The following is a 15,660-nucleotide window of genomic DNA, read 5'->3' on the forward strand; positions in this document are numbered from 1 at the left end:
ATCACGAGCCAGGCACTGTGCCGGTGCCTCATGTAATTTTTTCTCATTTAACCAGATTCTGATGATTAAAGTCCGACATTACGTCACACCACTTTTTTTTTTTAAGAGGTTTCCGTGTCTTAACAATCGCTACAGCTTTCTTTCTTTCTTTCTTTCTTTTTTGAGGAAGATTAGCCCTGCACTAACATCTATTGCCAATCTTCCTCTTTTTCTTTTTTCTCCCCAAGCCCCCGGTACATAGTTGTGTATCATAGTTGTAGAGTTGTAGCTCTTCTATGTGGGACACTGCCTCAGCATGGCTTGATGAGCAGTGAGTAGGTCCGTGCCCAGGATCCGAACCAGTGAACCCCGTGCCGCCAAAGCAGAACGTGCAAACTTAACCGCTACACCACCGGGCCAGCCCCCATCACACCACTTTTTGAAAACTAGTCTTAAAATGATCTTGAACTGCCTTTGAATAGCTTTTCCTGGAAAGACTCTGTGGACAGAGCATCCTCTTCCTTCCTTCTCTTCTTTCAAGCACAGCCAATGTTGCCGTACATTCTCTCTCATCCACTGTGGCCATTAAGCTGGAATGGGTGCTTCCAGGGTGCCCCTTTTTGGATGGTCATTATTCATAACTGATATGATTATGTGTGTAAAAATCCAAATGAATCTGTGAGAAAATATCAGAATTAGTAAGAGAATTTAGTAATGTTGCGTGACGCAAAATTAACATAAACGTCAGTTGTATTTCTATATACCAGCAAACAGTTGGAAAATAGGATTTTTTAAATGATTTCAGTTATGATAGCATAAAAATGTGATGTAGGAATAAAGCCAACAAAAAGATCTCCCAACTATTTCAGGGCTCTTATTTCATCCTGCTGATGATTTGCCTGTCTCTACACCAAAACTGCACTGTTTGAATACTGTAGCTTTGAATGAGTCTTGATATCAGCTAGGTCAAGTCCTCCAACTTTATTCTTCTTCAAGAGTTTTTTAGATATTCTTGGCCCTTTGTATTTACATACACATCTTAGAACCAGCTTGCCAAGATCCACATAAAAACCTGCTGGGTTTTTACTGGAAATGCATCTAAAGAGCAATATGGAGAAGGTTAACATCTTTACTGTATTTGAGCCTTCCTGTCTGTAGTTATGGTATATTATTCCGCTTTTTAGCTCTCTTTTAATAACTCTGAATAAAAGTTTCATTTTCTTCATAGAGGTCTTACACATATTTTTGTTGTATATGTTCTTATATACTTCATATTTTTATGATATCATAAATGGAAGCATTTTTTAAATTTCATTTTCCAGTTGTTTGCAAGTACATAAAGTTGACTTTTATGCTAATATAGTATTGCTATACTATATTATTTAATATATAAAAATATACTATACTAAACTCTATTTTTATTCTAATGTTTGCCTGTAGATTCTTCTGGATTTTTTGGCATACATATCAAATCATTTATGAATAACAACAGTTTCCTTTCTCCTTGATACATATGCCTTCTATTTATTTTTCTCATCACATTGCTTAGTACTTCCAATGCAATTTTGATTAGAAGTGACAATAACAGGCATCCCTATTATTATTTCTGATGTCAAACAGAAAGCTTTCAACGTTTACCGTCGAGGATGACTTCTACTCCAGGTTGCTTGTAGATGCCCTTAATCAGGTTAATTAAGATACTTCTGTTCCTAATGTATTAAAGTTTTTATTGTTAATGGGTGTTGAATTTTACCATGTACTTTTTTCTAAATCTACTGAGATGATCGTATTTTTCTTTTCTTCTGCTAAGATGGTGCATTATATAAATTGATGTTTTAATGCTGAAACAAACTTGCATTCCTGGGATAAACCCAACCTGGTCTGACATATTATCTTTTTAGTAGATTGCTAACTTTGATTTGCTCATGATTTCTTTGGGATTTTCTCATCTATGTTTGTGAATGAGATTAGCCTGTAATTTTACTTTCTCAAAGTGTTCTTGTTGGTTTTAGATATCAGTGTTATACTAGACTCATAGAATGAATAAAGGAATGGTTCTTCTGACATGTCAAACTTTAATATGTCCTAAACTGAACTGCTGATCTTCCACCCCAAACATGCTACACTCCATAGTAAGGGGAATTCCATCCTTCCTGTTGTTCAAGCCTAAAATCTTGGTGTCATCTTTTTCTCTAGTATTCCATATCCAATCCATCAGAAAATCCTGTTGGTGCTACCTTCAAAATACGTCCATAATTTGACCACTTGTACCACATGCAGTGTCCCACTCTGGTCCAAGTCATAGTCATCTCTTTCCTGGGTTATTACAATAGTCCCTCTGACCCCCTAGAGGAGGGGTTGGCAAACTTTTTCTGTAAAGGACCTAATAGTAAATATTTTAGACTTTGCAGGCCACATAGTCTCTGCTGCCACTCTACAATTCTGCTGTTGTAGTGCAGCAGCAGCCACAGACCATCACAATAAATGGGCACAGCCCAATTTTGCTGGTGCTTACCAACCCCTATCCTCTAGGGTAGGCTGTTCTCAACACTGATGACAGTAATCCTTTTAAAATGTAAGTCAGATTGTGTCACTCATCCATTGAAAGCCCTCCAATGGCTTCCCATCTCACTCAGAGTTAAAGACAGAACTCTTCCAATATCCTACAAGACTCTGATCTAGCCCTGTCACCTGTCTTACTTTAACTCTTCCTGGAACATGCCAGGCTTGCCCCCACCTCAGGGAATTTGCACTGCTAGTTACTCCTGCTGGAATCACTCTCCCTCCAGCTATCCACCTGACTAACTCAACTCTCTTAAGTCTTTGACCAGATGTCACTTGTTAATGAGGCCTTCCCTGAACATCCTATTTAAGTGTCAACCTTCCATCCCCTCCCCTGACACTTTCCATCCTCTTTACTCAGCTTTGTATTTTCCATAGCACTAATCACCTTCCGACACACTATATAACTAATTTTTAAAATATATTGCTTGTTTTTTGTCTATATTTTCCTTACTAGAAATAACTCAATGAAGTCAGGGTTTTAGTCTATTTTGTTTGCTGCTCTATGACTAGAAAATTATCTGTCTTAGAGGAGGCACTTAGTAAATATTTATTAGATAGCTGGCTGGCTGGATGGCTGGATGGCTGGATGGGTGGACAGATATATGGCTGGATCAAAGAAATGCCTTAGACTGGAATTTTCTGTAGTGTATTCCTTGGAACACTAGTTCTACAAAGCAGAATAAGACTAATAGTTGGAATCCAGATCACAATTCCACTAAAGAGTTCAATAATGAGCAGAATTTTAAGTGTCTCACCAGGTCATGAGCAATATTTCACAGGAAGTATTCAAGCAAAGCCTAGAAGTTAATGATTAAATCCAAAGGATGTGCAAATTGTTCTTGCAACAAGTCGGAGACTGGATGCTATGTCCCCTGAAGTGCCCCAAATACAGATCACTCCAAGGTCCTGTGGTACCTCCCCAGTTGTTTATTAGGAGTGGTGATAATATCACTTAATATCAGTTTGTAACAAGAACTTGTATATTGTTGAAACAGATAATTTTCAATAGTACATGCCAGTGTCATATTAAATTAGTATTATTTTCCAATCTTGAGATTTTCTTCTTGGGGAAAAATTGAAGACTCCAGCAGAAATTATTGGCGAAAGAGTTAGAATATTTGTGCATCTTGAAATACTTGTATCTTGGCTAGAAAAAAGTCACTCAAAAACAGAGGGATCAATAAAGTTCTAGCACAAATTGCTAGGTGAAATACTGCAGCTAATGTGACCTCTTTTTTACATTAAGCCTTTTTATTTTTTACTAATATTGTTTATGTTTCCTATTTTGCCTTGCATTTTTGTTATTTGAAAGAAAACAAAATATTGTCATTGCCTTTTTTTCTTTTTTAAAACCAAATGTTACCTATTAAGGAATAGGTCAGTGTGCGTACCTAGTTACATGACCATGTGAGTAGATATTCTAAAACAGAATGATTACTCTCCTACTTCCGGATACTGTGCTTAGGGGTTCAACAGAAAAATAAGCCAAAAAAATTTGAGTCCTATAAAATTTTATTAAATTGCACTCCTCAGATTCCCATGCCACATGAATAGGCTGCATAACACACTTGGGAGAAGGGAGTAGTGCAGTAGAGATGAGGGCAGGAAATGTGCTTTTACATTTTTGGAATCACTCACACTCTTTAGAATATTTTCACATGCCTTTAATAGTACAAATGCAGTGCTTCGAGGTTAAATTCTGTCTCTTTCTAAATTAATAAGCTTTACCCATGAACTAAAATTCTTACAGAAAAAATACTGTATACTCTCAGTGTAAGGATTTTGCTTTTCTTCTTAGGCTCTTTTCATTTGTTTCTTCTGCATCCTTTTAATGGAATTTGTAGGTCTCTTGAAAGGTAAGGTTAAAGTTTACAAGTCTGGCCTGCACTGAATAACAAAATTATTTGAAATGCAGGATTTTGCTTCTCCTTCTTGCTCAGAAAAAAAATCCATATTTCACACTTAACCAAAATCATTTTCCATTCATATCCAAGGAATCAGAGATTTTATGCAGTTTAACATACTAACTTCTCTACTTGCTATAGTTTTTACCCCCTTTTGAATTCCAAATAGTGATGATTTTTAACTTTTCTCAATTCTTGCCTCTTTTAATGCTTGTGATTATTTCTGAATTGCTTCCAAATCAGGAGCCAGAATCTGTCATTGATATTGACATGCCCAATAAGGAGCCATCCACCTACTGAAGACTTCATGATTAAACCATTTCTGCACCTGATTTCCATTCCAACCACATCCCAGTCATTAGAGTCAACCTGATGATTAGATTTGGCTAGAGAAGCTTGGGACTCCATATGCTTCATCATAATTTGCATGCATGGTCTTTAAGAACAAAACATCTTACCTAAATACCAGCCTTGATGAAAATGTTTTCTCTTTTCTTCCAGTGATGCAGAAGACCACAAGCCTTTGAAAAAAGGCAGTCGAACACCTTCAGACAGGACTGTGAAAAAGGAAGATAGCGATGATAGCCTAGTTGACTATGGAGAGGGGGTCAATGGCCAGTTCAATGAGGATGGCTCCTTTATTGGACAGTACAGTGGCAAGAAAGAGAAAGAACCGGCTGAAGGAAATGAAAGCTCAGAGGCACCTTCTCCTGTCAACGCCATGAATTCGTTTGTTTAATTTGTAAGCTCCTTGCCAATATTCCATTTCTCTAGAATGTTTATCTTAAGCACTTGTTTGTCAGCCTTCTCATTCTATGAACATGGAGGCAGAAAGTGTATATTCTGCTGTATGTTAATATTATGAGAACAGTTAGAGCAAGAACTATAACTCAGTCAAATGATAAGTCAATGTGAACTGCAGTGCAAAGTGCATACTTTTTTCATTCAAAATAGGTATTCTTGACTTCCTCAGAACTGATCAGAATAATATAACATCATCAACAGATCGTGTTAGTTCCTCTTCAGGATACAGTTCAATATCATGCATGAAAAATGCTACACATTTAAAGGACATACCTGTGTATGTTATTAAAACATGGTTTGATACTTTGTTTATACTATCCTCAGCTGAACCCCTAAATATGAATTCCGTTTTCATTGTCAAGAGTGTTACTGTAGTATTCTCTAGAACTTCAATGTCTTTGTGGACATTGTTGTGAAATTGGTGACTCTATGTCTAGCTGTCGTTAGTCTTTTTGGGAGACTATTAGGAAAGTATGTACAGTATATTCTTGCTAAATGAGTTAATTATGACAGTTGCATTTGCTGATGCTTACTGAGACTCTGTTATCTGCTCTTTGCTCCTGTTACTTCATAGCCTTCTTAATCTTCCAGGTATTACAGCAGTGCAGTGTTCTACTTTTTACATCATCTCTGTGTTGAGTTGTTTTTAGGCATAAACAATGTGGATTGCAATGCATTTTGGCATTTGTGCCATACTGAAAGAATCAAAAACAGATCACTCCAATTAAATTTCAAAAATTATTTCCAGAAAGCACAGGGCGAGACACATGCAGTGCCTTCAGATAATAAGCATTCCATGACATATCCTGCCTTCTGTAGCAGTCAGTACAATCGCCTCAGAGTCCTAGCTTACTGTCATTGTCTACAAGTAACTTTTAAAAAGCAGAGATAATGAAAATTGCAATGCTGAAAAAATGAATAAAATTAATAAGACAGTTTATTTTAAGGAGCATTTTCCTCATATGTATCAAAGATAAGTTTTATCACCAGCTGGAGCACATGAAGATTTCATGGTCTTTTATGGTTTCTTTTAAAACATGTCACATTCAGTAAGAAAGATGTCAACTTGGTAGAAAATTTTCTTAAAAAACAAGTTATTCAAAACTAAAAGCATACAACAGCATGCCAACAAGAATATATTATTCTTTAAGTCTTTACCTATGTGGCAGCTTTTGAAACTCTCTGCAGCATTAAACAATGTGTATGCAAATTGCTATGGACACATTTCAGAATCTAAGAAATCTGACAAGTGCTAACAAGGCCAACAGTCAAAGGGATTACGTCTACAGTTTCAAAAAATAAACACACATATTCTACCATATTCGTAAACAATATCAAATGGTTTACCTCCAAATATGAAATTCTATAACAACCTATGGTTGAAGGAATGCTCATTTTCATTTGCCAATAAATTGGTTTCTCATAACTTGCATCAAGTTTAATTTTAAGTAAAGCTTTTTATATGTAGATATTTTGTTGAATTTGTAAATACACTTAAAGTGTAGATGCTATATGCTAATAGGTGTTACAGACAAACATGCAAACAATGTTCATGTTGTACTGTATAAGGAGTTAGCTGATTAATACAGTGCATTGGATTGGAAAACATTGACGTAAATACTTTTTGGGTTTTTATTTTCCCTTTTTGCTGTGGAACTGAAATAGTGAACTCTTCTACATAGGGACAGCAAGTTTCTAGATGAAATCTTCAGAGCTTTGCCTATGGGGCACAGAGGCCTAGTCACCTGGCATCTCTGAGATCTGTAGGTAAAAGCTCAGGTTGAAGTAATCCCAGGGAAAGATGGCCCTGAATACTTTCATGTCTCCATATTCGCTTTTCACGGATCAGCCGTTCTAATGGAAATACAAAAAGACAACAAGCTTGCCTTGGCATCAGAGAGCACAAAGATAAAAGTCACTTTAAATTTGCCAATGTTTGGGAAGAACAATAAAAGTACAGTTTTTACTCTTCCATGACAGTAAATGCTAAATTTATCTGTGCATGAAGGGGTCACTTCTGTAATAGTGCAACAGATTTTGTATTAAAAATTAAATCTGTGGTTTTGAAAGTCCCTCTCTCTTTTGTAACATGTCATGTTCCTAGTGGAGTGTGAATGTCCGAGTAATGGTATGTGTAACGGTACAGGCAGATGTGACTGGATTTCCATCAAAAAGTAACTATTAAACAGTCTAGATCTCTTTGTGATTTTTAACTTTTTCAAACATATATTTCCTAGTGTTTTAAAATAGCACAAATTTCTATTTTTGCTTTTAATAGGCTATTATATGCAGAGAAAATTAAGCACAAAACCATACACAGTATAAAACAGAGCTAATAAAATAGGGGCATATCAAAAAACTGTAATGAAAATCAAGAGTAGATATTACCAGCCTTTTGAGAAACAGCCTGAGACATCAGGTGCTGCTTCCTTTCCTGAAGCCTGGCCCCCGCAGGCCTGCTTCCCTGGAGCCAGCCCTGTTCTTCTCATTGTCTCAAACCTGTTTAGCTCTGGAAACAGCCAAGGCCTGGCTTGTTCCTCTGTTCCACCACCTGCCCTTATTTACCTGTCCACAGGTCCCAGCTTTCCACCCATGCGACCTTCTGCTGGCACAGAGCTTCCCTTCCCTACACAGTTATTTGAATAACAACATGTGATATAAGTCAACTGTAAAATGCTGTGTAGACTTTAGTGTCTCCACCAGGGAGAGCATTCCCTTCAGAACAGCAAATCAGGACCTCCGCTCCACACTGGGCCAGTCACAGTCCGTATCCTCAGGCCACAGCATCAGTCACAGATCGATGCAGCAACGGGGGCTGGCAAAGTGTAAGCCTGACCTCAAAAAGCATCGGTCCATTGATGGCTTCTTTGTTCAGATGGTTTGTAATGGCTCTGGTTTACTTTTAATGGCTGATTTTGGAATTGGCTTGTGGAGACAGGGGAAAGAAATACGAACTAAGAATTCTTCTCACCCAAACTCTTATGAGATTTTTCTACAAATTACCACCAGAGGGCACCCGTGCTTTATTCAATGCAAGAGAAACTGCGGGAAAACGAAGCCTCTGGCGAACAGGGCAAAACACTTGATAATCAGACTGTGGTGCGACAATGATTGCCTGCTGCAAAATGGGATTTGCAACTTCCTCTGGCGAGTTCACAGCTTCCGGGGAGTAAGTTTGTGTCACTGTGAGCCTCGTTAATCTTCCTCTTATTGGTTGTGGCCGGGGGCTGGGTGGCTGATGAGCAGGGGAGCAGGAGGAGTGTGCCTCCTGGCCCCCACGCGGCACCCATGGGGCTGGGGGTGAGGGTGGGGTGTGTCCTTACGATGGTTTTACCCGTTCCTCCAGAGCGTGCCACCCCAATGGTTTGATGTTTTGTGATTGGATAGCACAAAAAGCACAGTTTAAGCACAGATAGCTTTTATTTTTCACTTAAAAAAAAAGCAGGAGAGGGAGAGAATACTACCGGAGTTTTTATATTAACCAAATAGTTCCCAGGTTGAGATAGAAAGAGACCAGGATTTACATTCCAGCTCAGCCATCAACTAGCTGCGTGACCGTGTATAAGTGAACCCCCCCGCCAATCTCCCACCTCTCCAGGCCTTCGTTTCTTCAACTTTAAAATGACAGAAAGCAGATGACTTCTAATATCCCTTTCTGCTTAAATCTGATGGTGCCAAATAATCCTCCCCCGCAAAAAAATTTTTTGAGCACCTAGGATAGCCAGGTATTTCGCTAAGTGGGGCGGGTACAGGATGAGCAAAACCAGATGTGTTTCCTGCTCAGGCGGCGCCTGGCGTCTGGTGTGAGAAGACAGACATTCATCAAATAACCACCTAAATGATTGCGTAATCCCCAACTGAGATAAGCGCTGTGAAGGGAAGGGCGCTGTGAAGGGAAGGCATGCCATTCCACGAGAACAATTAGTGGAGGACGCTGAGCAGTGCAGAGTGTCAGGAAGGCTTCCCGAGGCAGTGTGAGCGAGAGCTAGGGGACCAGGAGGACCCAGGAGGAGAAGGCAGGACAGCTGCTGCGCAGCAAAGACCAGTGTGCCTGGAGCAGGCACAGGGGCCAGGCCGTGTGGGTCCTGAGGACCACAGGACAGGTTTTTGTATTTATTCAAGGAGCAGTGGAAAGTGGGGAGTAACTGAAGGAGTTGAAGTAAAGGGTTATATGACCAGATTTGTGTTTGAGGAGGAGGCAGAACTCATGGGATTTAGTGTGGAGAGTGGGCTGGAGGGGAGCCAGAGAGATTGGTAAGAAGCCACTGGGAAGCTTCACAGTAGTTTAGACAAGAGATGATAGAGGTTGGATCCAGATCATACTGCTGGAGATGGAGAGAAGTGGGTGGATTCTAAAGATATTTACGAAGCAAATTGATGGGAATAATAAACTGGATATGGGAGGCTGAGGGAAAGGGAGATATTAATGATGGCTCTTAGATTTCTGACTTGTCTAACCAGACACGAGGTTCACTTAGGTGGGAACATCAGGAAAGAACCAGATTTGGGGGTAAGTTATGAGTTCAAGTTAATAAATGAGTTTGAAAAACCTTTGAGACATCCAAGTGGAAATGACTAGTAGGAATTGGATATATGGGCCTAATGCTCAAAAGAAAATTCTAAGATGATGACTAGTAACTGAAGCCATGAAGCATGGATGAGATTGCCCAGGGAGAAAATATAGACAAGAGGGCTGAGGATTACACCCTGTTAAGAAACTCCCATATAATGGGCAGGAAGAGGCAGATGGCCTCTACAAGAGACCAATAAATAGGAGCCAGAGAAGTTGGAAAGAAATAAGAAGAGTGTGTTGTCTTGGAAGCCAGTAAAAGAGACCATTTCAAGAACAGGGAATGGTTCAAGTGTAACATAATGCTGAAAAATCAAGCAAAATGAGGATTGGAAAATATTTTTTGGATTTAAAGACATGGAAGTCACCTGAGACCTCAATAAAGGCTGTTGGGTAGAGTATGGTAACAGATTGAGTGAGTTGAGGAGTGAGTAGAAGGTGAGGAAATGGAGAGAATGAGATTTGCCATTACCCTACATGGACAACCCATCCGTCCCTGGGCTCAGTTCCTTGACATCTCTACCTCCATAATAATATAATCTAAGCATCCTGCTTTCTGCCCACAACCTCTCCTCCAACCCACTGGCTGCTCTCCTTTCTCTCAATCTTTAGCTTATTCTTTTTCTCCTTCCCTTCTCCAGCATGGATTTTATAATCCATTATTTTTGAAACACTCTTGCTTGACCCCAAAGTCCTTTGCCCTTCTGTCGTTTCTAAATACCTGTGGAGGTATATGTTACTCAGGATCAAATCTACTGTCTGCTTTCTCCTGCCTGCCCTTAGGAGCTGAGAGAGAGAATGAAGGGCTGTATCCTTATAAAGTCATAAACACCTTGAGATGGTTCAGCTCTCCACGCTGCCCAGTAGACCTGCTCATTCTTCTCAGGTGAACTTACATTCTCACACTCAGCAACGACTATTTCAAATCTTTTCTGCTCTCCTCATTCAACCCTGCCCCTCTCTTCCCTCCCATCCTCACAAATCACTCTACAAAATAACCTTACATCACAACTCACTAAAAAAAGAAAAAGAAAAAACAGAGATGGGAATTCCCTCATCTTCCTGCTAGCAAACCAAAATGTCTGCCTCAACGTGCTCCCAATCCTCTACCTCCTGTTAAAACAGAGAAGCCAGCCTTCCTCCTCTCTAGGGCCAGTCCTTCCACCTGGGTCTGGGAACCTCTCTCCTCCGTGGTGGAGCCTTAGCCATCGGTTATCCCTTCTGCTCAACTGGATTGTCGATTGACTTTTAAACACACTCGAAGTCTCTCCCTTCTAGAACAGACAGAGCTTTGAAACCTTGGATTCCCCGCCCACACACCCCCTCCAGTTATCATTGTCTCTCCTCCACTTCATGGTCAAAAGATTGAAAAAGTTGAAATAACACCAGGAAAAGTAAATGAGGATAATCAGCTACTATTTGGCAGACAGTGCGTTCTTTGTTCCTTCCACAGCCATAAAACCTCTCCAGTCTCACTCGGTTTGTCCTGTAGACACTCTTTGCTCAGCTGTGACTATTTGCCTAAGTGAATGACTCAACAAACTTTTGTTTTTAATCAGAGGGTCTCAGCCTGCACATTGGAATTACCTGGGGAGCTTTAAAGTCCTAATGCCTGCCCACCCATGCCACTGTGTCCCTGTTGTAATTGTCTGAGATGTAGCCTGGCATCAGGATTGTTCAAAGCTTCCCAGATGATTCTCACGTGCAGCCAAGACTGAAACCAGTGTAGAGGAACAATGTGCTGCCACACTCTTGGGTGTGCACGTAAAGTATTTAATGAACAGGATTTTGAATACATTTCTTCATACAGGTTGATCTCAAATTCTCTTGTATTCCTTTCATTTTTAAAAAAAATGTATATAGTGAAAATGGACCCCACATTGCTGGTAGGAATATAAAATGTACAGCCACTTTGGAAAACATTTTGGCAGTTTCTTAAAATGTTCAATATAAATTGACCATATGACCCAGGAATTCCACTCCTAGATATGTACCCAAAATCAATGAAAAAATATGTCCACGGGGTGGGCCCAGTGTTGTAGCAGTTAAGTTCACGCATTCCGCTTCGGCGGCCCAGGGTTCACTGGTTCAGATCCTGGGCACAGACCTACTCACCGCTTATCAAGCCACGCTGAGGTGGCATCCCACACAGAAGAGCTACAACTGTACAACTATGATACACAACTATGTACTGGGGCTTTGAGGAGAAAAAAGAGGAAGATTAGCAAAAGATGTTAGTGCAGGCCCAATCTTCCTCAAAAAAAAAAAATATGTCCACAGAAAGACTTGTACATGAATGTTCATAGAAGCATTAATCGTAAGAGCCAAAAAATAACCCAAATGTCCATGAACTGATGAATGGATAAACAAAATGAGATCTATCCATACAGTTAACAGTATACCCATACAATTAAATGGAATACTATTTGGTAATTTTTTTTAAAAGTACTAATACATGCTGCAGCATAAAAGACTCTCGATAACATTATGCTAAATTTAAGAAGCCAGACCCAAAAGACCACATATTGCATAGTTTCCATTTACTTGTCCAGAAAAGCAAAGCTATAAAGATAGAAAGTAGATCAGTGGTTGTCTGGGACTAGGCATGGGAACAAGGATTAACTAAATTGGCAGGAGAGATCTTACGGGAGTGATGGAAATGTTCTAAAACTGTTCTAAAACTGTGTTGATGATGGCACAACTTGGTAAATTTACTAAAAATCATTGAATTGTATATTTAAAACAAGTGAATTTGTGGTAAGTTATACCTCAATAAAGCTGTTAAGATAAACATTCCCTAGGCTTATATGTGTCTGAGAAGTGATCAGGGCTGTGTATAAATGAGGCTTATGATGAGTCCAACACCACGTTATAGGCCACTTCACCTCTCTGTCCTCCTGTTTTCTCAAGGAGACGCCACAGACCAATGGTTCTCAAAGTGTGGTCCCCGGAACAGCAGCATCAGCACTACTTGTTAGAAATGCAAATTCTTGTCCCACCTCAGATCTACTGAATTGGAAACTCTGGGAGTGGAGACCAGCACCTGTGCTTTAGCAAGCGCTCTGGGTGATTCTGCTGCACACTAGTGAGTGAGAAACACTGCACTCATCTACACACCAGCCTCTCCCCTCTCCCCCTGTAGGAATAGGAGTGCGTGAAATTAATGTTAAAATTAAAAGAAGAAATGAGGCTCTTTTCATAATAGGAAAAAAATTGAAATAACCCAAATGTCCATCAACAAGGAAATGGATAAACAAATTTTGGTATTCATACCAAAATATTCATACCAATGAAATACTAATCCACAATAACAAGGAGTACACTACTGATACAGGTAACTCATTCTGCTGAGTGACAGAAGCCAAACAAAACAGTTTCATTTAGTATATGAAACACTGGAACAGGCAACACTAGTCTATAATAGCAGAAAGCAGCTCAGGGGTTGCCTGGGGCCGGGGAGGGGGAGGGATTTACTACAAAGGGGCTGAGGGAACCTTTAGGGATGATGGAAATGGTGGATATTTTGATTATGGTTGTGTTTACAGGCGTGTGATCATTTGTCAGGACTCAAAAGTATATACTTAAAATGGGTCTGTTTTATTGTATGTAGTTAGATCTCAATACAGTTGGTTTTGAAAGGAAAAAAAGAAAAAATGAACTGGCCTAAGTGACTCCTCTCTTCTTTGTTCTCTCTTTCTCTCTGGTCTGCCTGCCCAAAGAGGGGCCAGGGTGCAAGGGGCATTTGGCTCTGCTCCTGTCTGCGTGTGGTAAATGCAAGGGGTCAGGACCCAGGCCTGTCTTCTAGAGAAAGGACTGCCAGGAGCCATCTCTGTCCCACCCCGCCCAGTTGTGGGGTTGATGGCTGTCTGTGAGGCATCTGAGTCTGTATGTCTGCTCTAGTCTACACCCAGACTTCCCTGGGTGGGTTCCCCAAGGCCTGAGAGACAGTCCCTTCCTAACTTCTCTGTGTGGCAAGGCTACCTGTGGGGCTTCTCTGAAACCCCAGTTAGTTGGTGTCTCCAGCTTGGCGCTTCATGCCATCCCTCTTCTCTCTCTCTTTCTTATTTTTCTCTCTCAGGCTTTTCACTGCCTCCCTTTCTTCTTCCTGGTATCTCTCCCATTTGCTCTCCTAGTCCTAAACAGCATCCTGTCTCCTAGCTTTCGATTCTCCGTCCAAATGAGGTCTAATTGCCAGCTCTGAATTAACCCGTTCAAAATTTGTCTTGAGTTGTTTTATGCTCTCTAACTCTTCCCTTCTCCAGTGCACCCAGTCTCAGTAAATGGTACCACGCTGGCTCCAGGCAAAACCCGGGGGAGTCACTGTTTTTCCTTCCCTACCCCAACAAACCCAACAGCCGGTCCTCTAGGTTTTGTTGAGTACGTGCACATCTCTTTATCTCCAGTCTCCCAACTATATTGCCTGCCCCTCTTGCCCTCCTGCAAGCCAAACTCTACACAATAGAGCAGCGTTGGCAGACATTTTCTTTAAAGGACCAGATAGCAAATAATTGAGGCTTTGAAAGAAGCCATATGGCCTCTGTTGCAATTACTCAGCTCTGCTGCTGTGCAGCAAAAGCAGCCACAGACTTTTTAAGATGTGTAAGATACTTAAGCAAATGGGTGTGGCTGTGTTCCAATAAAACTTTATTTACAATAATAGGTGTGGTTTGTGCTGGTCTCAGCCTCTTGATAGTGATACCGTTGGCTAGAAATGCCTGGAGCGAGAGTTCCATCCATTTTTGGGACCACTTGCCTGAAAGTAATTTAAGGAATATCTCTTTAAGAAGGCCATGATGATGCTCAATGGGGCCAGCTGCCTGGGGCAGTAACCCAGATGGAAGTGGCAAAGAATATTATGTTGGAGAGCCCACTGGTGAGTCTCCTGAGAGGTAAATGAGTACTGTGGTCGGAGTCAATACCCTGGTCCCTTGGTACCCTGGTCTGTCAATCCAAAGGGAACGAGAATAAATTTAGGAAGGAAAGAGAGTACCTGTTTGGAAGAGGAATTACAGGTGGGGGTCGCCAAGAGGAGTCTCAGGTAAGTATTGATGATTGTGAGGGTGTGTCTGGAAGTCCCCGCAGAAGGGGGCAGTAGGCCAAGGAAAGCAATCTGCCAGCAGGAGTGTGGTCGGTCTCCCCAGGGAATCTGTCCCCATCTGGACAGCCTCCGTTGTTGTGTTTGGGAGCAGAGAATGCACTTGTCTATCCCAATCTTGGCTGCCGCAGGGAAGGAGGCCCCTCCCTTGAGCCCAGGTTCTTAAGGCATGAAATGTGCGATGTGACCAGAGGTTGTGCAGGCCCATTTTGTGAGTTGGTAGGAAGGGTCGGTACCCTGAGGCGTCTGCACGGGGCAGAATGTGGAGGGCTTAGTGAGGGAGTCTGCGTTATTGTTGAAAACGGCTTCTGGTGTAGAGGGTGAGTGTGAGCGGAAACATGAGCAGCAGTAACAGGCATTGGGGACTCTGCTAATTCCTTCCATTTCTGGGCATGCAGATGGGCTTGCCTTGTATGAGAAAATCGTCCCTTAGCCGTTGGCCAGACCAAACCACAAGGTCATTAGCAATGGCCCAGGAGTCTGTGAAAACGTGGATCTGCAAAAGGCCCCTTTTTATGGTGTCCTTGAGGGCTAGGTGAACAGCTACAGGTTCGTCAGTTGGGGTGAGCCGGGAGCGCCCTCCTTGAGTAGGAGGTCCCTGAGGCCGGGTGGAGTGCGAAGCCCCCCAGCGAGCTGCCTTGCCTGCAATGGTGGCGCTGCCATTGGTGAAGAACACAGACTCCCTGTCCATCTCAGACAGTTGGTCCCAGGGAGCTCTCCAAATAGCCAGGGGAGGAGGAAGC

The 15,660-nt window shown here is 41.2% G+C and overlaps 1 protein-coding gene and 1 long non-coding RNA gene across 3 annotated transcripts in view; one reads left to right on the forward strand and one right to left on the reverse strand.

Annotated features, from left to right (window-relative positions):
- Positions 1-6,582, forward strand: part of NRCAM (neuronal cell adhesion molecule) — a 272,550-nt gene extending 265,968 nt beyond the window's left edge. For both annotated transcript variants that reach the window (XM_058523123.1, XM_058523116.1), the window contains one exon: positions 4,950-6,582. In XM_058523123.1, coding sequence (XP_058379106.1) covers positions 4,950-5,187 — 238 coding nt within the window. In that variant the 3' untranslated portion in view covers positions 5,188-6,582. The remainder of the gene's footprint in view (positions 1-4,949) is intronic.
- On the reverse strand, positions 175-14,990 carry LOC131392887 (uncharacterized). Its single transcript, XR_009215803.1, has 3 exons — positions 14,813-14,990; positions 4,907-5,005; positions 175-655 (listed from the first exon to the last, which is right to left on the reverse strand). It is a non-coding gene; the product is annotated as an uncharacterized LOC131392887 (long non-coding RNA).
- Positions 14,991-15,660: the final 670 nt, after the last annotated feature.

Source organism: Diceros bicornis, chromosome 3 (assembly GCF_020826845.1).
Source record: "Diceros bicornis minor isolate mBicDic1 chromosome 3, mDicBic1.mat.cur, whole genome shotgun sequence".
Lineage (NCBI taxonomy): Eukaryota > Metazoa > Chordata > Mammalia > Perissodactyla > Rhinocerotidae > Diceros > Diceros bicornis.